General features: G+C 44.0%; 2 protein-coding genes across 9 annotated transcripts; both read left to right on the forward strand.

Annotated features, from left to right (window-relative positions):
* The first annotated feature begins 98 nt into the window (after nt 1-98).
* On the forward strand, nt 99-7,286 carry faap24 (FA core complex associated protein 24). 8 transcript variants are annotated; one of them, XM_071460522.1, is made up of 7 exons: nt 131-563; nt 1,360-1,636; nt 1,689-2,112; nt 2,220-4,725; nt 5,733-5,875; nt 5,957-6,112; nt 6,815-7,286. In XM_071460522.1, the coding sequence occupies exons 4-7, from the start codon at nt 4,623-4,625 to the stop codon at nt 7,064-7,066; spliced, it is 654 nt and encodes a 217-aa protein (XP_071316623.1). In that variant the 5' UTR covers nt 131-563; nt 1,360-1,636; nt 1,689-2,112; nt 2,220-4,622; the 3' UTR covers nt 7,067-7,286. The 8 variants fall into 8 exon arrangements, with proteins under 8 accessions (XP_071316577.1, XP_071316569.1, XP_071316560.1 ...); XM_071460504.1 differs by lacking the exons at nt 5,733-5,875; nt 5,957-6,112; nt 6,815-7,286 and having other exon boundaries at nt 105-563; nt 2,220-3,843; XM_071460476.1 differs by lacking the exons at nt 5,957-6,112; nt 6,815-7,286 and having other exon boundaries at nt 99-563; nt 1,360-3,052; nt 5,733-5,871.
* A 296-nt stretch (nt 7,287-7,582) lies between these two features.
* On the forward strand, nt 7,583-24,269 carry slc7a10b (solute carrier family 7 member 10b). Its single transcript, XM_071460560.1, has 11 exons — nt 7,583-8,865; nt 13,190-13,394; nt 13,486-13,637; nt 16,311-16,436; nt 16,511-16,664; nt 17,665-17,788; nt 19,092-19,195; nt 19,286-19,382; nt 20,117-20,266; nt 20,361-20,538; nt 21,327-24,269. The coding sequence occupies exons 1-11, from the start codon at nt 8,721-8,723 to the stop codon at nt 21,455-21,457; spliced, it is 1,566 nt and encodes a 521-aa protein (XP_071316661.1). The 5' UTR covers nt 7,583-8,720; the 3' UTR covers nt 21,458-24,269.
* Nucleotides 24,270-25,111: the final 842 nt, after the last annotated feature.

The raw sequence follows: 25,111 nt of genomic DNA on the forward strand, positions 1-25,111 counted from the left end.
AAAAACTGTTTGTACTTCACATCTCATACACTTTACTGCAAAGTAATTACATGCACCAAGCGCATCACATGAAAAGACATTAAATGAACATTAAAACATGAAAGGATCATCTGAGTACATTTTATTTTTCCTTCCTTATTCTGTGTTTTACATCATTAAGATAATATTTGAGTGCCTTCTCTATAGTTTTTTACGCCTCCTCGTGGAGCCGTGTGGGGAGCATGTGGCCTCGGTGCCGGGAGCTTCCGTGGCTCAGGACCCGCAGACTCCGGCCTGTGGTGGCGCTGTTCACCTTTCACCTCAGGAGAGCAGCGGAAGCGCGGTCCGTCACCGCCGACGTTCCGGGCTGCGGGAGCTGTCGGAGGCGGGAATGCGATCGGGATCTATTCTTACTCATTCTCATTTCCCGCCTGACCCGACCCGTGTTTCCAGGCGATCATCCGCACCGAAGCAGCTTCTCCCCGAAGAGTCAGTGCGCGGCGGACATTGGACGGAGGCCTGTAAGGTCCAAACTGAGGGAGGCGGCGGACCTGTGACCAGGAGCACGTCCAGGTGATCCACAGGTGGGTTCATCCACGTGTGTGTCTGTGTCTGTGTATGTGTGTGTGTGTGTGTGTGTGTGTGTGTCTGTGTGTGTGTCTGTGTGTGTGTGTCTGTGTCTCTGTGTGTGTTTGTGTGTGTGTCTCTCTGTGTGTGTGTGTGTCTGTGTCTCTGTGTGTGTATGTGTGTCTCTGTGTGTGTGTCTGTGTGTGTGTGTGTGTCTGTGTGTGTCTCTGTGTGTGTGTGTGTGTGTCTGTGTGTGTCTGTCTGTCTGTGTGTGTGTGTGTCTGTGTGTGTCTGTGTGTGTGTGTGTGTCTCTGTGTGTCTGTCTGTGTGTGTGTGTCTGTGTGTGTCTCTGTGTGTGTGTCTCTGTGTGTGTGTCTGTGTGTGTGTGTGTCTGTGTGTGTGTGTGTGTGTGTGTGTCTGTCTGTGTCTCTGTGTGTGTGTCTGTCTGTGTCTGTCTGTGTGTGTGTGTGTCTGTGTGTCTGTCTGTGTGTGTGTGTGTGTCTGTGTGTGTGTGTGTGTGTGTGTGTCTGTGTCTCTGTGTGTGTTTGTGTGTGTGTCTCTGTGTGTGTCTCTGTGTGTGTGTGTGTGTGTGTCTGTGTGTGTGTCTCTGTGTGTGTCTGTGTCTCTGTGTGTGTTTGTGTGTGTGTCTCTGTGTGTGTGTGTGTGTGTGTCTGTGTGTGTGTGTGTATGTGTGTCTCTGTGTGTGTGTGTGTGTGTGTGTGTGTGTGTGTGTCTGTGTGTGTGTGTGTGTGTGTGTGTGTGTGTGTGTTCTGACATTTAAAGGTGAACTCTGCTGTTGTTTCCTCTCAGCAGGAGATGGAGGCAGCGCCAACGCTGAACATGGAAACACGGTGAGTATTATCTGCTGCGCCTTCACAACGACCATGGACACGTTATACGTACATGCCCGACGTTTTGTGACGCACTTCCGGTTTTCGAACTGTGCCGCTCGGGCATTTCCGGTCTGTTTGTTTACTTCCGGCCAGAGAGATGTTGGTGTTGATGTTTTCTGTAAATGTTCAGATCATTTTAAGAGACAGGAAAACAAAGACTCGCAGCTTCCGACCAATCACGACCAAAGGGGTCAGTGGTGGGTAAACAAACGTTGGGATAACCTGACAGGATAAAATGATGACGAAAAGGTTAAAGGTCAACTTCATTGTGATGTCATAATGTTCTGTGAAAACACCAATATGGCCAATATTCTAGTTATTGATAAAATGACACTTTCACCCATTAGGTACTAAATGCTTTTCAGAGTTGGGCAAAGTCACAGGTCTGACAGAAAAGGCGGCGGGGTCCGGATGATCCGTGAACAGTGGGGATCTGGTTGAGGAGTTTGTTGCTTAGCGCCCGTGTCTGACGGTCGATCGGTCTTTGTGTGTGTTTAACGCACCGACATGCTCGTACGCTCGGTGGCACTTCTCTCTTCTCTGCTGTTGTGTTCCTCACACAGCTCCCAGGAGGTCGCGGCGCTGCTCGATGAGCACAGCTACTCAAGGAGGAGCCTGACTGTGAAGGAGCAGCTGCAGGCCGCCCAGATGGAGCTGGACCGTCTCCTGACAGGTGAGCAGCTCTTCCTGCAGCGCCTCCAGCATGAGCCCGAGATGATCCTGTTTTACACTGGATTTAAAGACTACAACACGCTCAAAGCTTTCTACTTAGCTTTGCAGCCGACGCCAAAGACTATTGGGAATTGGAGTCGCGCACTAAAGATAAACAACAGTAGCAACAGCAAAGTGGACGCTGGCTTCTGTGCACAGCACCTGTGTTTGTTTGATCAGCTGTTCCTGTTCCTCTGCTCTGTGAGGCGCGGGTTCCTTCCTATCGACATGTACACGCAGTTCCGGGTGTCAGAGGACGTCGTGCAGACCACCTGGATAACATGGTGCCACTACCTGTTCTTTATGCTGGGGCCGCTGCCAATATGGCCGAGCAGACAGGCTGTGAACGAGCTGATGCCGCCGTTCTTCAGAACGACCTTCCCCAAAACGCGGGTGGTGCTGCACATGACTGAGATCCGAATCCAGCTGCCAGCGTGCACGGAGAACTCCTCCCACCACAAAGGCTCCACGACTCTGAAGTCTCTGATCGGCATCGCTCCGTCGGGCTCCGTCAGCTTCGTCAGCAGCCTCTACACAGCCGCCGTCTCGCATAAGGACGCCATCAGGGAGTCAGGGGTTTTAAACCTCCTGGAGCCGGGTGACCAAGTGCTGACAGACGAGAGCTTGGAGATCAAAGACCTCCTGGATGTGAGCGGGGTGAACCTCGTCAGCCTCACGCTGTCGCAGCCGAACAGGCAGTCGGTCCAGGACGATCTGACGCACACAGACAGCGGCCTCCTGAAGGTCCACATGAGGAGGGCGATCGGTCGCCTGAAGGAGTGTCACATCTTTGACGACGTCGTTCCCTCGGCGCTCAGCGGTTCGGTCGACCAGCTGTGGACGGTCTGCGCTCTGCTGACAAACTTTCAGGAGCCTCTGATCTGAAGCCGCGAGCCGCACAGGTAACTCGGATCAGTCAGTCAAATGAACAGTTTCTTCATGAGCTGACTGTCTCAGTAACAACTTGAGGGCATTTCTTCAATGTGGCACAAATGTCCACTTACACTGAGAGTCAAGGATGAGCTGATTCGATTTTGGTGGTCAAAGGTCAAAGGTCACTGTGACCTCACAAAATGTGTTTTGGCCATAACTCAAATTCATACACTAATAATGACCCAATTTAACTCAAATGTCTAGATGGATAAAGTGAAGTGATGAGATGTTATATCCAAATGGTCAAAGGTCAACTTCACTGTGACATCATAATGTTCTGCATTATTCAGCGCTGTGACTCAGGAAGGGGAGATTGTGACCGAACTTCCTGCCACTTGGTTGGTTCGTGGAGGAAACAGCCACAAGCTGGTGAATCTAGTTTTACACTGAGATGCTGCGTTTTGAATGTGAATGTAAATATAATGTGTTTATATTGGCAGATAAACTCAGGTGGACCTAATCAACCGCAGACTAACTAAGAGTAAGTCAGGCTAATCCCACAGGTCTGTAATAAACCTTCCTGTTTTTGAGATTCAACTTCAGGGCTGTAACGATCAATAACTGTTTTGATAATCAATTAATCCTTCTGGTCATTTTTCAAGCAAAATAAAAATTCTCAGGTTCCAGCTTCTCAAATGACGTTTTGGCTGCTGTTGTCTGTTTCATGTCATTGTAAAATAAACAATCTGTGTTTGAATCAATGATGAAAATAATCATTTGATACAGTCCTATAACTATGTCTAGAATAAAGTGTTTAAAGCACAGTGGTAATAATATAAACAGTTTTTTTAGGAGAAGTTGCACTTGTTGACAAACACTTTATGTTAGTGAACATTAGTTGCAGCCACGTTCGGCTTCATCATTAGTTTCGAGGCTGCAGTTTGTTGTGTTGTTAAACTGATGAGGTGTTTCTGTGGTCGGATATGCTTTTGGAATCTGTCTCAAAAATCCTGCATTTCTGACATAGATCTTTAAAACTATTGAAGAGGCGTTTTCTCAAACAGCTGCTTGTATCTAACAAACAGGAGGAAGCGGTTTCAGGGGTGGGTTCATCCTCATTAGGTGCCGGAGTCAAAGTAAACTACAGTGTGTGTTCGTGGTCAATAACTGAAACATGGAGCTCTGCAGCTCAGAGGAGTAGTGATGATAATAATAATAATAATAATAATAATAACATGGATATGATGCTGTTAGAATGAGACGGTTGTCATATGATCGTTATACAGAAATAAAGAATATCAACAGACTCATTTAGGGTCAAATCTGATTGAGATGTAAAGCAGTTTATTGTTTATGTTTATTCAATAAAACAGATTTTTAAGATGAAAACACTAAATTCACGTGGAGGCTGCGTTTCCCGCCCCGTCCTCGCGGGGGCGCGTGTTCCTCACGTGACTCAGCTGAACACCGGAAGAGGCACCGGAAGAAGCGACGTGACGCGGGAAAACAAACGTCTCGGTTATGAACACAGACTGAAAATAAAAGGTTATGAACACAGATTCAATATAAAAGGTTATGAACAGCTGATGGTTGGACGGGATGGAAACCGCGGCCCCCGCCCCGCTGACCGCGGCTCCCCCCTACGGACATGTGTTCGTCGGCGAGAAATGGAGAAACTCGTCCCTCATTCAAAGCCTGAAGGGTAATTCATTCATTCATTCATCCGTTCATTCATTCTTTTATTACTTTACTTCATGTCACAGCTCAGTAGCAACTGTCGAGCCTGTAACGTTTTCTGGCGTTTGTTCTTTTATGTCCGGAGACAGCCAACTTACCCGAAATTCCATTTACAAAAATCTATATTTAAGGTTGTTTGGCTGTAAAGTAGACATTCATACCATTTAGAATATAACTGGACACCTTTTCTGTTTTTAATAGGTCTGATATTTAATTCGGCCCAGATGTCAACTAAAAATGTCTCAATAATGTAATAAAAGCACAACTTGCAATCACTACATGCTGTTCACAGCATTTTGTCAGCTGGTTACTCTGTGAAATGACTCTTTAAATTTTACCGTAAAAGCGGAGGTGGACGGATGATATTAATGCCGATATGAACACTGTACTAAAGCGTAACACAAGCCTCATGAGAAAAAATATATTCTTAAATGTTGTTGTTATTTTATGCTTTCAATAAGTTTTTGAATTGAGTTCTGTGGAAACGGAAACGTCCGCCTGGATTCACATTGACTGGATATTCAGTGTGTTTCCTCATCAACATATGAAATATATATCTTCTTTTCTTTTCAACACTAACTGAATTTTGTCATTATAAAAAAAAACACATTTGCAGAGCTGATAAGATTATCTGTTGATTAATCGACAAAAATGCCAAAAATTCACAGCTTCTCTAATGTGAGTGTTGCTGGTTTTCTCAGTTTTTTGTATTGGTAATTTAAAAAAACAGACATCAGAAATTACAATTTTGGAACATTTAATAGATCAAATTGAGAAAACAGTTGTTTCACTCGCACCCTGTCACAGCCACAACTGTGTTTTTTTCCAGGTCACCGTGACCTTGACCTTTGACCACCAAAATATAATCAGTTAATCCTTGAGCCCGAGTGAATTTGACGTAAACCGTTTGAGGCATTTACTGTCTGAATGTAGAGGAAATTCAATCATGAAGGAATCCCACCTCTGCTGCAGGTGGAGGTGTGAAAATCCTCTTTGAGAATGAGCTCGGAGCTGCAGATTTTCACCTCGCCAACAAAACCTGCATCCTGTATGTGTCCGAGTGCGACATTATTGCAGGAAACGGCTACAAGAGGAAACTGGTTCGCTACAGAAATGTGAGTGTAATGAATGAGTTTTTCTGAAAGCCTCTCTGCGTTGTACCGTCTGATCTGGACTGTGTCCCTCCTGTTCTGCAGGCCAGCAGCAGTCTCCAGAAGCTGGTGTTGGTGGAGAGCACTAGGCTGAGTGAGCAGTATTTCAGTGCTGTGCAGAAGTTTGTGGTGTTTGACCTCGGCCTGACGCTGCTGCCGGTCAGCGGGCAGACTGAGGCCTCGCAGCTCATCCGTCAAATCGTAAGTTATGAGGATTATTCAACACAATAGACCCACAACTCCTGCAGCCCCAAGCATACTCTCTAGAAACCTGCACATTTTTCTTCAGACGTCATTACTTTTACTTGGCAGTCATCAGAGGGCGACTTTTTGTTTCTCCATGTAGGACTATACAGAGAGCAGTCCACTGTTATCACTGTTATTATTATTATCCTTATTATAACAGCCAGCCTGATAGTGCCTGAATACAACAGTATGCACAGAAGGAATCAGATGTGTTTTGGGTCCTCATTAATTCATTCATGATCCCACCAGTGAGGTTTAAAAACAAGGTTGTTTAAAACAGAGTAAATACTGGTTCAGTTTGGGTGTGAGTTTGATAGTTAAAGATTAAAATGAGGCCTAACGAGAAGAGTAACAGGTCAGGAAAAAAAACTGATTCTGCCACAAGAACTAATTCTGTATTGAAATAAAATAAAGAACAATTGTTCTTTCAATATAAAAGGCCAAAATTTAATCAATTTTTTTTTTTTTGAGAAAGACTAAAATTAGGAGTATTTGAAAAAACTAAGAGTGCAGATATGACAACCTGCAGTTGTAGGACAGAAAAGCTTTGGTATAAATGAGTGAAACACAGATTCTTGGTGTAAAAGTGGTGACTCTAATCTGTTTTGCCTCAGAGCAGTGAACGCTGATTTTCCAACCTGCTCTGATCGTGTCCAGGTCCTCGGAGACAGCAGAGAGAATCCCTTCAGGAGGACGAGTTCTGCTCGACTTCTGGACCCAGTGGTCCTGGCGCTCGTCCAGCAGGTCCCCGGGGTGGGCAGGGTCAAAGCTCTGGCCCTGCTGCAGCACTTCTCTAGCATCCAGCAGCTCTGCAACGCTGCCCCCGCTGAGCTGGAGCCCATCGTGGGTCAGGCAGCTGCTCAGCAAATCCACAGCTTCTTCCATAAACCCACCGCTGCTGGAACATGAAGTACTAGTTACCTTCTTCATTCGCTATCGAAGCGTCGTCTTTGGTTTCCTCTTTCTGCAGAAAAGGACGTGAGGACCTTGTGTAACATAATTGTGTTTTCATTGCTTGGTGGGCCAGCACCAAGAACCTTTGCAGAAACTCTTTGGCTGTCGTGGACGCCAGCTCTATATTTGAAAAACTGCTGTACTGAAAATAAAACTGTGGCGTGTTCTGACAAGATTACAAACTAAGAAACTAATTTGTGAACTGATTGCGTTGTGGGCAGCCATGTTTCTTTGAAGTCAGTTGAAACTTAGAAAACACGGCTTGACTTCTGAACCAGAATTTTGTCACTTAAAACTAGAATATATTAGCGTCTTGATGTGGGGATGTTGTGTCGTTGCAGGAATTCACAAAATTTAAATATCAATGTTTTTAACATGTCTTTAACTGGAATTGCTGTTAAAGGTTGAATTAAGATAAGAGATAAGATAAGATGCCCTTTATTTCTTTTTTTGGGGTGGGGGGTACAAGAGACCAGTTTTTACTAGATTTCTACTTTAACAATAGCTGTAATTTTGGTTGATGACCCTGATGCGTCTGCAGCCCTGTTGAATGTTACTTTACCTACCAATGTTGCTTACTAAAAGGTTAGTAACAAAAAAGACTTCACGATAAGAAATAAGAAATAAAAGATATGATAATAAAGTATCAGTAACATTAGCTACTACCTCTGGCCACTGTATAATATCTAGTTAAAATTAAATAATGTAAATTAAATATTAGCTGCTAACTTTACCCTCAAAAAATCTAATATTAAGATAAACTTCAAAACTCATTAACATTAGCTGCTAAACTGATCAGTAAGTAAGAAAATAGAAAATATATTTTTGATAACATTAGCTTCTAACTTTTCCACCACAAATCTGATGTTTACATGGAATTGATAATGTCATTCACATTATTGGTAGTTTGGTGTTCAATAATTTAATGTAAAAAATAAAATTGCCGTCCAAGTTTGGCAAGTAAACAACAAATTTTCTGTTAAAAGGAAAGAAATTCAATAAATATCTGCAGACATCCTTCTCTCTCAACTGGGAAAGAGCAACTGCTTATACAAATACTAATAAAAGAATAGTATAGAAGTAATTATGCTCAGTACCACCTGCACCTGCACCAACATGAATCCCTTCATAAACATTGCTTAAATGCTTGAATTTAATAAATGAACATTAAACATTAAATGGACAATACTCAAGTAAAATGAACTATGTTGATGTCAATGCAAGTAATAATAATAATGATGATGATGATGATGATGATGTATTTTACATTGTAGTTTTGCTAATTTCAGTTAGCTTCGTATCTGTTTCCTCATATGAGCTTAAAGAGACGGAGTCACCCGAAGGACACGTGGACCTTTAAGATGAAGCATGAATTCTCGACCTGGAGAAGGTGGGAACGACCAGGACGGTTCCTCCTCCCGGTGTCCGTGAACGCATCACGCTGAGTCCTGGGTATTTAACATTCTACCCTGGACAGCGGCAGGTTGTTGCGCAAGCGCAGCCCATTCAGTCTGCATGAATACGGAGTGAGGAGAGGACGGGAGCGCTGGGAGCACTGGGGCTGGAGGACAGAGGACTGGACGGACCCACCGGACCCGGGCAGGCGGACATGGATGGACAGAACGGCAGCAGCAGCAGCATCTGCTCCCGGCCGCACGGCGCCGCGACAGACGGCAAGAAGAAGAAGAAAGTCCCCGACAGAGTGACTCTGAAGAAGGAGATCGGGCTGCTGAGCGCCTGCACCATCATCATAGGTGAGGCAGGAAAACAGGAGCCGCCGCTTGGAGCAGTTCTGCCTTTGACTTCATTACTGGAGAACTTTTAAAAACACGTTAGTGTCGTTTGACTTTTGTCACTGGCCTCATTAAATTACCAAAAAGTTTTAAAAGAAAGCTTGAACTCCCCAGCAGGAGGAAGGGAAGTCATAGTTTAGTGGTATTGGGATTAAAAATGAGGGACTCCATGTTTGTTTGCATATGGACTCAGATCAAACTGAGTTGTAGTTGCTTTGGTGGCTCAAATATATGAAGTCCAGGGGCAGGCTGGAGGCCAGGCAGAAGGACATTGTCTGCTGGAGCAGAATGAACAGCAGGGATCTTTAAACACACCTCAGCACAGTAAATAGGAGCATCATCCAGGCTGGATGGAGGGGGAGGCCTGCAGGGAGCCAGGCTGCAGGCAGAGGGCCGGCTGCACCACTCTGCTCCTACACACAAGTGTGTTCACTTCAACAGCAGCAGTTACTACAGCTGAAACACTGACTGAAAAGTCGGAGCAGCTGGAGGGTGTGAAACAGATACCTGGAGCTGAGGCTGATTTCTTCTCTGATCGTGCACAGTGTTTAAGTTTGTTTCCAAGTGGAAGCTGTCATTTATTTTCTGAGGACGTTTAAAATTCAATTTCTAATTTGTAATAAATGTTTCGAGTGAGAGCAGATTTATTTATGCAGCCCAATATCACAAATTTGCCTCAAATCAGACACAGAAAAACAAACAAAAAAATAAATGAACAGGTAAAAACTGGGGAACTGAAGCTTCACTGAAAGTTTCCCCAGGCTGCATGTCAGTGAAGGTCCATGAGGGTCTTGTGCTGATTTTCCTGCAGCTCTTTTCTTCTACAGACTTTGAGTTTTATGTTTGCCTGTTTTTCTTGCTCCATTTAAAACCCGCCTCCCGACAGGAGCTGGATCAACCAATCCACACGAACCTACACGCAGGAGACGCATATCTCAATAACGTATGTGCAAACCTGCACATCAAGCGAGCTGATTGGTTGATCCAACTACTGTCTGGAGTTCAAACCGCAGAAGACAGAAATGTAAACAATACAAGATGCACGTCCAAGTAAAGAAGAATCAGCTGCAAGATGCAGATGTGTGCACTGTGTAGGAGCAGCGTAGGAACACTGGTGTCTGGGGCTGAAGCTGAAGCTGTCATGTCTCCCTCTGTACTTGATGAGAACTTGGAGGCGATGGGGTATAAATGAAGCATGTGGTGGAGGTGGGGGGTTAAGGCGGAACCAAGAGCAATATTTTGTTTTCGTCACCTTACTTGAAATCTCTCCTTTTGGTTTGTTTTCTGCCATAATATTGTTTAGTGTATGAAAATGTCACATCAGGTCAGTGCAGCAGTGATGTGGACAAACCTCTGAGAGTTGACCCCTAAAGGAAAATTCCCTCATCTCATGTCGGTGTAAACTCCGTAAATTACAGCGAAGCCCCTGCAGCTCTGCCTTTACCTGTAGATGAACCCCTGAGTTTAATACATCAGTTTCCTTTCACCACATCATCAGAATATATTCTGATTCCAGTATATTCTGCTTTGTGTGCAAACAGCTCAGTTCCTCTTCCACGGCAGCCAGCAGTCTTCATCTGCAGGGCTGTAAGAGTGTCATCAGACCGGATGTTGCTGCTCATATTGGACTCTAAAGTGGAGTCATTTAGTGTGTCAGGGAATCTGAAGGATGTGAAAAGTGCAGAGGCAGTTAATGTCTTGGTGAGAGGGAAAGTTTGGTTTACTGTTGTCTGTAAACTGAGAGTCATAAAGGTAGATGTCCATGTGTTTCTGATTATAAAGCAGGTCTAGGTTCTATATTAATACTGTGAAAGTATCAAAGCCTCAGTCCACAGAGAAATGCACACAGCCTGTATTCAGAAACTGAGCCTTAAAACCAGCCGTCAGGACTTCTGGAACTTTGTGATGTCACAACAAAGCAGTCACCGCCCTCAGTTCTCAGCCAGTCTCCCCAGGCCAGATGAGATATATAATCTCTCCAGCTAGTTCCGGGTCTGTCCCGGGCCAGTGGAAGGCGCCAGGAGGCTCCAAACCTCCTCAACTGGCTCCTTTGGACGTGAAGCAGCAGAGGCTCTACAGTCAGAGCTCCTCACCCCTACCTGTCAGTCTGAGTCCAGGCGTCCCATCGAGGAAACTCATCTCAGCCACCGACAGTTTAACAACACGGAGCACATGAGGAGATGGAGGGAGGACCGGCTGGAGTCGGAGCAGGGCCGTTACATCAGGACTTTAGGATAAGGTGCACTTGGCCACCAGGGTGCCCCACTAGTGCCTCCGTGGTGCTGACAGCCAGGGAACTGCTTCAAATTTGGCACAAACAAGGATGAAGTGATTAGATCTTAGCAATCAAAGGTCAAAGTTCAAGGTCATGGCGACCTCACGCTCCTGTGAATGCAATATCTCTATCCCAGAGGGAATTTCATTACATTTGGCACAAATATTCATCTGGACTCAAGGATGAACTGGTTGGTCAAAGGTTAAAGGTCACTGTGACCTTTCAATGACCCAATTTAACTCAATTGTCTAGAAGGATAAAATGAAGTTATGATATTTTATAAACAAATGGTCAAAGGTCAACTTCACTGTGACATCATAATGTTCTGCAAAGAAACCTCTGACCATGATTCAACGCTGTAACTCAGGAGGAACAGATTGTGACCGTATTTCCTGCAACTCGGCTGATCGGTGGAGGAAACAACCACGAGGCTGTGATTCTAATGTTATGCATTTATTTTATTTAACCCTTTATTTACACAGGGTAGGTTGACCGAGCCTATTTGCTCAGCGCCCTGTGAACAGTGGGAAACAAACAAAATACCAATAGACAGAGTCAGAACATTGAGTTGAGGGACAATTACAGACAGACCGAGAACAGGCTTAAACTTATTAGACCTGTTAGATAATAGATAATAGATTATTGATTTCTAGGAGATACTGCAGATGGTTGCATGAGCTCATGTCAGAGCAGCACAGAGACATAAGATTTATGTGTAATGACCACTTCAGCCTCATGATGCCACCAGTGTGACTTCAGACCTTAAGTCTAAATGCAGCTAATGAGCCGACTTTTTGGCAGTTGAAGCATACAACAATCCTTGTGTGGGGGGGCTGGACCTGGGACCTTCTTGCTTTTCGGTGCAGGTTTTGGCTAACTGGGTCACAAACCTTCCTGCCCTGGCTCTGCTCAGCTGTTGTTTCTTGCTGAAGGCGGACATTTTTGTGAAAATCCTTCTCCAGAACAAGGGAAATGTCCTGTGTGCAGAATGCTGAAGCACCTTTCCATTCACAGCGGGACGGAGAGAACAGGCTGGCTGCAGTGCACGCTGGACCGGGCTCAGCATCAGAAGTCATGTGTCACTAGATTAAACGAAACCTTTTTTTTTTCCGGGACCTTCATCTCCACCACGCCAGTATGTGTTTTTTTTCCCCCTGCGTGTCACTTCTATGGAGCAGCAGGAATAAACTGAGGTGAATCGGTCACTTCCCACCTCTGCAGCCTGGAGTGGATAATTTATGTCTGGTTATGTAACGGCTGTCTGTGCCACTTGGCTGCCTTCTGCCGTGCTACTGGTAGCGCTGTAGTCTGAATGTGTCGGATGTGCTGGTACTCTACACTGCATACTGAGGCACTGGGCAGGAGGGATTGTCCCGGCCTGAGTGATGGCCTTTACCTCCTTCTCTAACTCACTCTGTTATAGAGCTCTTTGTGTTTTAATGCCCTCTGTATAAACTCGGAGGGGAACAGTCTGGATTGTGTGACTGAGTCTCAGCAGGTCACCGGTGGTTTTTAGGATGCAGCAGCAGAAATGTCGGAGATGCTCAGGGTGATAAAACCTCCCAGACAAGTCACATGTGAGAAGCATGTGTGCCGTGCACGTGGGAATTTTCTTTTTGCATTAAAGTTTTAATGTCTAGAAACAACCAGACCTCTGTTCTATATGTTGTTGAGTTGTGTTCTTACACCATCACAAATGTTTTTCCATCAAATCTCAAACCAGAGGAATCTGTGAGTTTAATCATGCTAACGCTCCGTTTCATTGGTCGCCTGTCAATGATGTCATATCCTCTACGCTCATGTGTCAGTGTTGTGTTTGTCAGACAGAAGCTCAAAATTTACTTTTATCCCGTTTTAAGTCACATTTTTAAGATTCACTTTTTACACCTTGATTCTTTTCAACTATATGTTCAGTTACATGGTGTCTCTACAATAATACTTCGTGCAGGTGTAACGTCAGAACAGATCAGACAGATCTACCTTAATCTACCTTCTCCCGCCTCTCCTCAGGGAACATCATTGGCTCTGGGATCTTCATCTCTCCGAAGGGGGTCCTGGAGCACTCGGGCTCGGTGGGTTTGGCGTTAGTGGTTTGGTTACTGGGAGGATGCATCGCCGCCTTGGGCTCCTTGTGCTATGCTGAACTGGGCGTCACCATCCCCAAATCTGGGGGAGACTACTCCTACGTCACTGAGATATTCGGTGGTCTGATGGGGTGAGTAGGGTTGTGAGTTACATATCGTGATTTTACTAGAGGCTTCGAACCTTAAGCATTTCTTCAGTACGTGCTGCTGTTGGCTGTCCAGGTTTCTGCTGCTGTGGAGCGCCGTCCTCATCATGTACCCGACCACGCTGGCCGTCATCGCCCTCACCTTCTCCAGCTACGTCTTGCAGCCCGTCTTCCCGAACTGTGTTCCTCCATACATAGCAACACGGATGCTCTCTGCCACCTGTCTCTGTAAGTGACTTCACCCGTAGAGGACCGATCCACTCCTGTCTCAGCAGGGCTGAGCTTCACCTCACATGGAGGGTTTGATGAAGACAGCTGCATTAAAAACACTCCCATAAGAAGATTTATTGGTGGTTTTAAGAAACAAAAATCATCATCATCACAAAGTTGCAGAAGTCCTGACGGCTGGTTTTAAGGCTCAGTTTCTGAATACAGGCTGTGTGCATTTCTCTGTGGACTGAGGCTTTGATACTTTCACAGTATTAATATAGAACCTAGACCTGCTTTATAATCACAAACACATGGACATCTACCTTTAGACTGGATGGGACCTTTAAAGTAAAAAGAATCACAGGTGGAAAGCCCACAGCTGCTCCACTGCCACTCTAATGTGGATGCAGTTGGGAGAAACGATGCATCCTGCCGCTGACCACAGAGCATTTGCATCTTTCATGAAGGATGACATGTTGTCTCGTGGTCTCTCTGAGCCCTTATGATCATTATCCAGCTCTTCAGTACATCACAGGTCCACTCCTCTGGCACGTCTCTTACAGGGGAAGTGGTCACGTGTGAAGTTCCTCTTATGTAACTGCAGCCTGATGCTTTTGAAATCCTTTTTTTATGGCTGTAGTAAAAAATGCACAGCATCTTGGGGGGAGGGGGGAGAACCGGGTGAGAAGACAGGACGAGGAGAGGGGAGAAGGGTTTTGGTTTCTCCGGTATGGAAAATAAAAGCTGGTGATGAGACACTTTAATCACCAGACAGTTACTGCTTCTGAAAATCAAAATATACAAAAATGAAAAGTTACAGGATCAGAAAGATGATGATCATTTAACATAAGAATAAATAAACAATGATTTAATATTAATTAATGCTTCTAAATAAATAACGGACTGCACTTATATACTTCACTAGTCTTATCGACCACTCAAAGCACTTTACACTACGAGCCACATTCACCCATTCACTCACCCATTAGGTCCAGGTTCTATATTAATACTGTGAAAGTATCAAAGCCTCAGTCCACAGAGAAATGCACACAGCCTGTATTCAGAAACTGAGCCTTAAAACCAGCCGTCAGGACTTCTGGAACTTTGTGATGTCACAACAAAGCAGTCAAGAGAGGCTCAGATCCTCTCCTCTGATTGGCTGACTGACCTGTTGTTACTAGAGCTGTTACTAGAGATGTAAAACTACACTGAGATGGTTTTTGGTTCTTAAAACCACATATATATGTTCTTAAGTGTAAAATATGGGACCTTGAATATTTGCGGACAGATAAACGCACAGTTTAGTTCACTCCTTACATTTTTGTTGTTGTGTTTTTTGGTTCATCACTGTCACCTCTTTAAATACTGAATATCAGTCTTGACCACACTATCACTGCTCAGACACTGTTCAGTGATCCGACCAGCACTTTGTTTGAAGTGTACTGAAGCCTTTACAAAATGTAAAGCAGGGTTGGAACAGCTAAGGGCTGAAAGGAGACTAATCCCACTCTTCGTGTAAAAATTTAGTGGTTTAGCTGGTTTTTCAGGTCTGATGAGATGTGACAGCAGCAGAGCTCCTCAAAGATTTAAATGTTCATATAAAAAATGTATTTTCTAAAAAAGGAAACGCTGCATGAGGAGCGTTGAGGACACACAGACTGTGACAGAACAGACCGAGCAGACTTCCTGGAGGACTTCAGTGCTGCACAGCCCTGAGCTGACATTACATTGGTCATTGTGGACCTGTCATGCTGCCTAATTGCTTGGTGTCTTGCCTTAGAATACCTGCACTGAGCGCCATTGATCCACAGCCTGTTTGTCGGATCAGTGAGTAAATAACATCCCGTCCACGAGGTGAAACGGCAGGACTTCAGCGTGTGATTCCTCGCCTCTGACGCCATCATTCACTGTTGTTTTTAGAGCTGGATGCTGAAATGTGAGCGATGCCCGGCCTCCTCTGGTGGGGGGAGGAGGTGGTGGGGTGGGTGGGTGGTTTTGTTGGGGCCTCGCCACGTTTTGTTTGCCCTTCGCAACGGAAGTGTTTTTGTTTTGTGGGGCTGACAGCTCGTCTTTGTGCTGGAGAGCGAGGCCACCATGAGAGAGCGGGGCAAAGCCAGTGACAATGATGGACGAGGTGAAACAATCGCCCCTTCCCTCGCTCGCCCGTTTCCCACATTCCTGCCTCCCATGGCAACTTGCTACTGCCGCCCACCGCCGGCAAGGACACCGGCACCGGGACCCCACTGTAGGGATGGAGGGGATATTAATTCTGATTTTTAAAAATATTTAAAGGAGCATTGCACCAATTTTAAATGTCTGAACCTGTGGAGGAGTTTTATCAAGTCCTGCAAATAACCCTGCTGATGTCACAGTGATGTCATCACAATTGATCTCCATCTGATAATCGTACCAGAATTTTGATGTGTCAGAGAGAACATTTCAAACAGTAAATTCAATGTGTATTGGATAAATCCTTCATGTATTGATCAGCAGTCAGAGCTGACGAGTCTCACAGTGACAGAAGTGAATGTCGCTGTGTTTTCTGACCGGACACTGAGGGGTTTGGACGATGTGCAGAATATTTATATATGCATGAAATAAGCCTAATGGAAAACAATGACACTACATTATTGATTGATCAGTTATTTGTCTGCCGGCCTTTGAGTGTGATCTGAGGTCTCTGTGTTTCAGTGCTGCTGACCTGGGTGAACTGCTCCAGTGTCCGTATGGCCACCAGGATCCAGGACGTCTTCACCGTGGGGAAGCTGATGGCTCTGGGTCTCATCATTGTGGTCGGCCTGGTGCAGATCTTCAACGGTAACACTCACAGCCTGTGGCCTGAAGCTTTACTGCTTCCTGAACATCACTCAAACATCTGATTTCTCTCCCAGGGAACTACGAGGCTCTGACTCCTCAGGTGGCCTTTTCCCTGGACAGGACGCCGTCAGTCGGGCAGATCGCTCTGGCCTTCCTGCAGGCGTCCTTCGCGTTCAGCGGCTGGAACTTCCTAAACTACGTCACGGAGGAAGTGGTTGAACCCAGACGGTGAATATTGCTTCAGTGCTTCTCAACATCTTCCAGTGCTGTAATGTTGCAGCTTTATTTGTTTCTTTGTTCTGCTCACCCCAATGTTTGATGGTGTTTTGGCGTTCAGTGGTTTGCCATGTTTTTTTTTTTTTTTTTTTTACCCCTACCTCCCTGTGTTTGTGAGAGGGGGACCATATGTACTGTAAAGCATCATATTCATTTCTTCTTGCAATAGGAAACTCAACACCCAGTCAGTGTATGTGGATGTTGGGTGGAAATCCAAGTTTGCCTTTTTAAAGGTCCCATATCGTCTAAAGGTAGACGTCCATGTGCTTGTGATTATAAAGCAGGTCTAGGTTCTATATTAATACTGTGAAAGTATCAAAGCCTCAGTCCACAGAGAAATGCACTCAGCCTGTATTCAGAAACTGAGCTTTAAAAGCAGCCGTCAGGACTTCTGGAACTTTGTGATGTCACAACAAAGCAGTCACCGCACTCAGCCACGCCCCAAGCCCCACCCACCTGGACCCACCATCCAACCTCGGAGGATTTGGTTTTTCTGACTGTTTACCTGAAATCTGCTGTATTTTTATTTTTATTGGATAGGTCAGAAAACAGTCAGCCAATCAGAAGAGAGGAGCCTCTCTTCTGATTGGCTGACTGACCTTTTGTTACTAGAGCTCCAGAGAGAAGCCTGAGAGAGGAGATTTAAAGCTACACTGAGATGGTTTTTGGTTTTTAAAACCACAAATATATCTTCTAGTAGAGCAAAATATGGGACTTTTTAAAAAGTGATTTTTTTAGGGCTGGACTGAAGCTTTACGTGTGTTGACATTTGTGTCGGTTGGTTTTCCACCCACAGTCGCTTTGTGCTGACGACAGTTTCTTCTGTTTCCTGATCAGAAACTGAATATTTGATGTTTGAGAGTAAACAACAAACGCCCTGTTTTTTTCATGCTTTCATGCTTGTTTGATTGATCTTTGGTTTCATCTGTGCATGGTGTGTGGCCTCGCTCAGGAATCTACCTCGTGCCATCTACATTTCCATTCCATTGGTGACCTTTGTGTACACGCTCACCAACATCGCCTACTTCTCCTCCATGTCGCCCGAGGAGCTGCTGTCGTCCAATGCTGTGGCTGTAGTGAGTAATGAGGCTAAACCATGAGTGTGTGGCAGCCGTGTGCTGTCACGTGTCCCAGTGGGGCCCCTAGCGATGAAGAGTGTTAAATACCCGTGAGCCTCTCTGGCCCTTAGCAAGAGAACAGGAGGTCAGCTGATTTTTCAAATTAATCAATAAAAGCCAATAAAATTAAATGTTTCCCCTTTTTTTGAAAACAAACATGTAACACAACAATATGTCATTTAATGATCCCCTCCAAATATCTCTAAAGACAAATAATATTCTGCTTAGAATATTGTTATTTGTGTCTGATATGTTTGTTTCCATAAAAAGTTAAATTAGTTAGTTCGTTAATATATATATACGTATATATAATTCGTCTCCTCCTTCACACTCACTAAAAAACACCCACAAACTATAAATATGCAAATTACCAGACGTCTCCACTTCACTGAAAAGTCAATTCTCTGTGTTTGTGACCTGCTGGCTTCAGGTTTTCTCATCAAACGTGTGTAAGTTTTCATGCTGGACCAGACTAACTGTAGTGTCATTAATCCTTCAGGTGCATCCAGGTGTTAAAGTGAAACTGAGCTGAGCACAGAGAAACTTCAGCCGATGATTGTAAAAACAAAATCTGTATAATAGAGTGAACAACGCTGAACAAAAGTCAATCAAATTACTCTTTTAGCAAGAATTTCTTGCTTTTGTGCATCTACAGCATCCAACCAGTGCAACCTCATGTTGCAATGAATCATGGGAAAACTTCCTGCTGAAAGCAAGGAGTCACATCAACTGTTGATGGGCAGCCATCTTTCATCCTGGTGTTTTAGAGATTCCCCTCTTGACTCGAGGGAAGATTATGTCCAGAAATAAAAATTATACTTAAATAAAACAAATGTACCTTTGTTTTGATAAAGCTAGAATGACAGTAGATTGAGATCTACTGTAGAAAAGACTGAGACTCTGCAGCCACACGAGCTGCTCTGAGACTGTACTCAGGCCCAGTGGTGTCTGCACCTGAAGTCCCCGCAGCTGATCCAAAAGCTGTCAAGATATTTCGCCTTTAAACCACCAGCGCCAACCTCAAGCTGGTGCTACAGCTAAAATCAGGACCATCAGCGTCATTCCATCCAACCATGGTTACCTGTCCAGAATTTCATGGCAATCCATCGAATAGTTGTTGTGATTTTTAACAAGGAGGAATAATTTTGTTGTAGGAGAAAATTTCACACTTTCACAAATTCAGAGATTATCCTCATATATATATATATAACTGATGTCCAGATCTGTACATGTCAGTGATTCTGTCTGTTTTGCTGCTCAGACGTTCGGGGAGAAGCTCCTGGGAATGTTCTCCGTCATCATGCCCATCTCCGTGGCTCTGTCCACCTTCGGAGGGATCAACGGTTACCTGTTCACCTCCTCCAGGTGAGCTCCACTGCCTCCTTCTTCATGCTCCGACTGTTGATTCTGCTCCAAGGTGGCTGCTGACGGTCTGCCCGGTGTTTCTGCCTGCAGGTTGTGTTTCTCAGGGGCCAGAGAGGGTCACCTGCCCAGCCTGCTGGCCATGATCCACTATAAGAACTGCACGCCCATCCCTGCTCTCCTGGTCTGCGTATGTACAGTCTCACCTTGTGTTTTTTTTGGAGATAATAGATATTTAAGTTTATTTCCTGCTTTCTCTCTGCATCATGTTTGGTAGTTTTCATCTGACTGTCCGACAGAAATATCAAAAATGTATGATTGGGGCGCCCCCAAAATGTGTGTTTACTGGATCGTCGTAAGATTGTTCCGTCCTTTGAAGCTGTAATGACACGATTTCACCACAGGGATCGCTGAGGTTTCTGCTTATCTTATCCTAAATCCACAATTTCATGTCTGAATTCAACGTAATCTCACACATATTTTACAGCTTTTTTAATGTTTTAAAGTGGTGCGCTGCTCCTCCAGTTGGGGGATGAACAAGAGACAGATTTCTACACAAATGGCCGAGACCAAAATATCTCAGCTTTTTGTCCCCTGTGTGGGTTAAGCTCTAAAAACACACATTTCCTGTCTTTATTTTTCTGCATTCATGTCAAATATCATCTCGTCAACATCCAACTGAGTGTCTGACAAACAAGTATGGACACCTCACATCAGCCGAAGACTGAAGAATTGTTCAGTGTGATTAAACCCACAGTGTTAACCCAGTGTTACACTGTCAAAGTCCAGAATTTGAACTCCTCACTTGACAAAACTGGCCATCAAACAACATTATACAGCTGTTAAACCAGACTGAGCAGCACTCCACTCAAGTAGTGAATTGACGTTGAGATGTAAAATCGGTGGCCCTGTCGTCTTTTGCAGTGCACTGCCACCATTGTTATACTCTGCATCGGAGAAACACACAACCTGATCAACTACGTGTCCTTCATCAACTACCTGTCGTACGGTGTCACCATCGCAGGTCTGCTGTACTACCGCTGGAAGAAACCCAACCTGTACCGACCCATCAAGGTTCAGAGAAGTTACATGTCGTCACCTGCACCTCGACTGTTTCTGGATCCATCAATCATGAGTTTTCCTAAACTCTTAACCGTGTTTTCTTCAGGTGAACCTTCTGGTTCCTGTGTGTTACCTGATGTTCTGGGCGTTGCTGCTGGGCTTCAGTCTTTACTCGGAACCGGTTGTCTGTGGTGTCGGTCTGGTCATCATGCTAACCGGCGTACCCGTCTACTTCTTGGGCGTCCATTGGAAAGAAAAACCAAAGTGTATCTACAACTTCATTGGTGAGTTTCATCAACTCCTGAACCTGAACAACCAGCGACCCTCTGATACGCCCCATAGAGTTAAAATAAGTACTTCCTCAAGATTAGACGATCTTTGTTGTCATGGTTACAGTAATAACAACAAATGTTCATGGATAATAGATAATAGAAACTGCTACTTTCACATGGGAATCAAATCTGACGTGGACTCTGTCGCTCTATAAACTACGTCACCGCACTTTTCCCTTTGCTCCTGTCATCATTACTACGACCACTAGATGTCGCCTAGCAACAGAACCTGACTATGGGTCATAGTAACCTGCTGACAGACGACCTCTGACCTTTGTTACAGGAGGACAGTCTTGAGACTTCACCTTAAGGTTTCAGGGTTTTACCAAATTCACTTAACCTTTTTAACTTTGGACCCACGTATGATTTACTGAACCGAGCCTCTGCACGAACAGACCGTTAATGTTACTGATTTGAAAGTCACAGAGCTCAGTTCAAAGATGCAAAGAGACAGAAAATGACCTCAAATACACCCTCTTGCTGTTTGGGGGCTCATAGTCTCACTGTCTGTCCACGCCTGAACCTGGATAAGCGGCAGAAAAGGTTATAACTAACGCTGCTCTCTCCAGCAGGTCAGAGCAAATATTCAAGACCCTTGTGAATGAGATCTAAGACTTTCTAAAACCTTTTGAGGAAACTGAACTCTGTCCCTTTTTAGACCTGCAGGGACCCTGGGCTTGGATTCACACCCTGTCTAACATTGCTAATAAATAACTTGTGACTCTTGTGTCTTCCTGCAGAGAGGGCGACGTACGTGGGCCAGAGGTTGTGTTTCGTGGTCTTTCCTCAGATCGACCCCATCGAGATCGCCACCCCCTCAGAATGGACTGACCGGTCATCGGGCAGGAGCAGCTTGTCTGCCAACTCTTAAAACTCTTTTCTGAATATATGAAGATCTTTTGTTTTTGCCTCCTGTTTTTATTCCATCACTGTGTAAGTCCAGACACCTGTTCCTGGTGCGGGAGCTGCCTGTCTGACCTTTGACCCTTCTGAGACTCTGGTTTTTCTCTACAGCCGAGTGGAAACTCCTTCTCCTTCGGGCTGCCTGCACTTTTTATGTTTTTTTTTTCCTCTTTTCTACTAAGTCGTCAGATACAACAACCTAATGCCAACGGTGTCACACTGTGAAAATGACTTTTGTTTCCCTTCTGGACCCATTTGTTTCTTCTTCTGTAACCTGACAGAACTCTGACTGACAGTGTGCTGTTCTTTCCTCTGGTGTCGCTGGTGTTTTATTGTGCCTTAAGGCCTTTTAACACACACGTCCCAAACTAATCCAGAGTCAGCAGAACACATCAGATAATTTAAACCTCCTGTTTATTGGAACAGACTTTGTTAAGAGAACGGTCACACCAAAAATGTTCAATCTCCAGGTTGTTCCACTCAGACTGACCCAGCGCCCTACAAATCTACACCCCTGTTGATGTAACTGTGGCTAAATAATCCAAGCTCAGAGAAGAAGCTACGATAGAGACAATTAAGTGTTTGATTATTGTCTAATTCCCTCATGTCAGTTATTTCCTGCCCCACATGTATTGTCCTGCCTGTGTTTGTTCTGGACAGGAACACAGGAGTACATGAGTCTAGATCCACAGAACTGGCTCAAAATAAAATTACAACACAGCACTTCTGGCCTCTATTTGCAAAACTTCATAGATAATAACATATTATTTCTTTTAATGAACATTTTTGTGCAGCGTGTTGGGACTTGGTGTGAAAAGGCCTTTACTGGGGAAAATGTATATTAAAATATTGTTTATTAACTGATTCATTGTACTAGAGTTTAATATATGTTTCCTTTTGCTTTGTGTTTTTTGCGTTTGATTTTTCGAGGAGCACTTTGGTCTTCCATCGTCTGTTCAGCATGTGAACTCTTCTTCATCTTCTTCTCTCACTCGTGCACAAAGCACCGCCGCAGCGCTGAGAGCGAAGGGAAACTGAAGCTCCTTCATCTGTTGTTTACTCAGTAGTCGTGTTCACTTCACCTGCTGCTTCTCTCACCTCGGACCACAGCGCTCTGGTCTGCTGTAATTAGCTCATTTACTGACACTGTGATTGTAATCAGATGTAGAAATACTTTAATTTTTAGAAAGCAAGAGTCTAATTCTAATGTATGCAAAGTCACGATAATGCAATATGAGACAGAACTGGTTCTTTTCACAAACACTGTCCATGTGGTGCCACTTGAATGAATCTCTCTTCTCAAGTTTGGCTCTGTAACGTCACTTTCTACAGCTTCTGACTGTTGTCGCTGATTTTATGACGTATTAAGACACATAGTACTTTGCATGACACGTCTTTCTGTTTTTACTATCACGCAACTGTCATGTTTCATTGAGCCTTTAACAGTGAAACTTGACTTTAGCCAGGTTAGCATTCTTAGACTCTTAATGAAATGATTATTTTATCCATATACAGTTTCTTTGACAAATAAAAACAGAAAGCTGTGTCGATGTCAGTGCCTGTAGTGTTTGATACACTATATTGCAAAACATTTTTTATAAGCACATAGTTTTTTTTGTACAGTTTGTATAGACACAGAGACATCTTCGAATGGCACCCAGGTGAACTGGGGACATTTGTAAAAAGAGCCAGTCCTCCAGTTCAACAGTTAATATCCTAAATGACTTTTTAGGACAAATCTGCATCTCTGGTGTAAATAGTTCAGATGACAGTTTATGACTTCAGCAGTTGTTACGAGTGGTTTTAATGAAAACTGTGTCGCCTCAAGCTACGTCCCACAACCATAAAACATACTAACTATACTGTGCCTGTATATACAAATCCTCACAGTGTTTTTACAGTCAGTTTTTGTAAGAAAATGACACAACAAATGCACCATCAGACTTCAGTCCCACCTCGACTCACTGCCAATGTTTTGATTTAAAGGTCCCATATTGTAACAATGTAGACGTCCATGTGTTTGTGATTATAAAGCAGGTCTAGGTTCTATATTAATACTGTGAAAGTATCAAAGCCTCAGTCCACAGAGAAATGCACACAGCCTGTATTCAGAAACTGAGCCTTAAAACCAGCCGTCAGGACTTCTGGAACTTTGTGATGTCACAACAAAGCAGTCACCTCCCTCAGCCACGCCCCAAGCCCCGCCCACCCTGCAGGATTTGGTTTCTCCTGAGTGAAATCTGCTATATTTTTATTGGATCACTCAGAAAACAGTCAGCCAATCAGAAGAGAGGCTCAGAATCTCTCTTCTGATTGGCTGACTGACCTGTTGTTACCAGAGCTCCAGAGAGAAGCCCGAGAGAGGAGATGTAAAACTACACTGAGATGGTTTCAGGTTGTTAAAACCACAGATTTATCTTCTGATGGAGATCAACAGTTTCTAAAGTGTAAAATATGGGACCTTTAAATAATCTTTCTCTTTCTCTGGAGCTTTTTCATCACCCGTTTTGGAATTCACTGTAATTTTTTGCAGCTGTGAGTTTTACCTTTGTGCATTTCATTGTAGGACAACAGTGCACATCAGCGGTGCTCTTTAGAATCAAGTGTTGTTTAGGCTGTTTACTGACTTAACGTTGTCACTTGGAATTGGGACACAACTTGTTCTGTTTATATGTCACAGTTTCCTCTTTATTTCACCTGCTTCTGCTTGAATGTAGAGACCCTGAAAGTATCTCTGTATTTTAATGTTGTGATTCACAGTACAGTTGATTCCCCCCACAATGTGAGACTCTTTCTCTTGCACTCTCTCAACAGCTGGAAATGTCACTTATTATGATGACCCACTGAATTTGCAACTCACATATACCTATATATATATATATATATATATATATATATATATATATATATATATATATATATATATATATATATATATATATATATATATATACCTATATATATATACATACATATATAGTAGGGTTGTTTGTATATGATCACTTGATGTTTCATATTTTCCTAAATATTATCTATATATTTATCTTATATTCTGACATTTTTTCCTATTAAGGTGAATTTACACCATGTTCATGTCAGTGATCTGCTCCTCCATCAGTTCCTCGCTCAAACAGCGGCTGCTCACAGAAACAGATCTGCTCCAGCAGGGACTGAACCTCTGACCTTATGATCTGGGAGTGAAGCAGTCTGACCAGTAGCCTCCACGCAGCCGACGGCGTCCTCTCCTCCTGTCTCCTGGGGTCCATCATCGAGGAGGCACTGGGAGCATGTCAGCGGCGATGGCAGAGACCACTTATTTTAGAAATTAACCATTTAAATTTCAGATATTTGGTCAGTTCATTAAAGTGATGACTGCTCAGAAATGAAACAGTAACACAGAATCGCAGACGTGAGGGCCCTCGATACACAGGCTTTAACGGTTCACCAGCCTTTCCACATCAATCAAACACTTTTTGTGATATTTTCAAAATTTTTCAATTTCTTTTTTTCACTCAGGTTTTTTATGTGCAAAATTAAAATGCACATAAAACAGTGTGTGATGGGGCACTGTGTAACTGAGCCACCTGTAATGTTTTAGTAACATCTGTGAAGAGACCCAACA

Source organism: Trachinotus anak, unplaced genomic scaffold (genome assembly GCF_046630095.1).
Source record: "Trachinotus anak isolate AG129_WGS33_773 ecotype Australia unplaced genomic scaffold, CSIRO_AGI_Tana_v1 ptg000002l, whole genome shotgun sequence".
NCBI classification, from domain to species: Eukaryota; Metazoa; Chordata; class Actinopteri; order Carangiformes; family Carangidae; genus Trachinotus; species Trachinotus anak.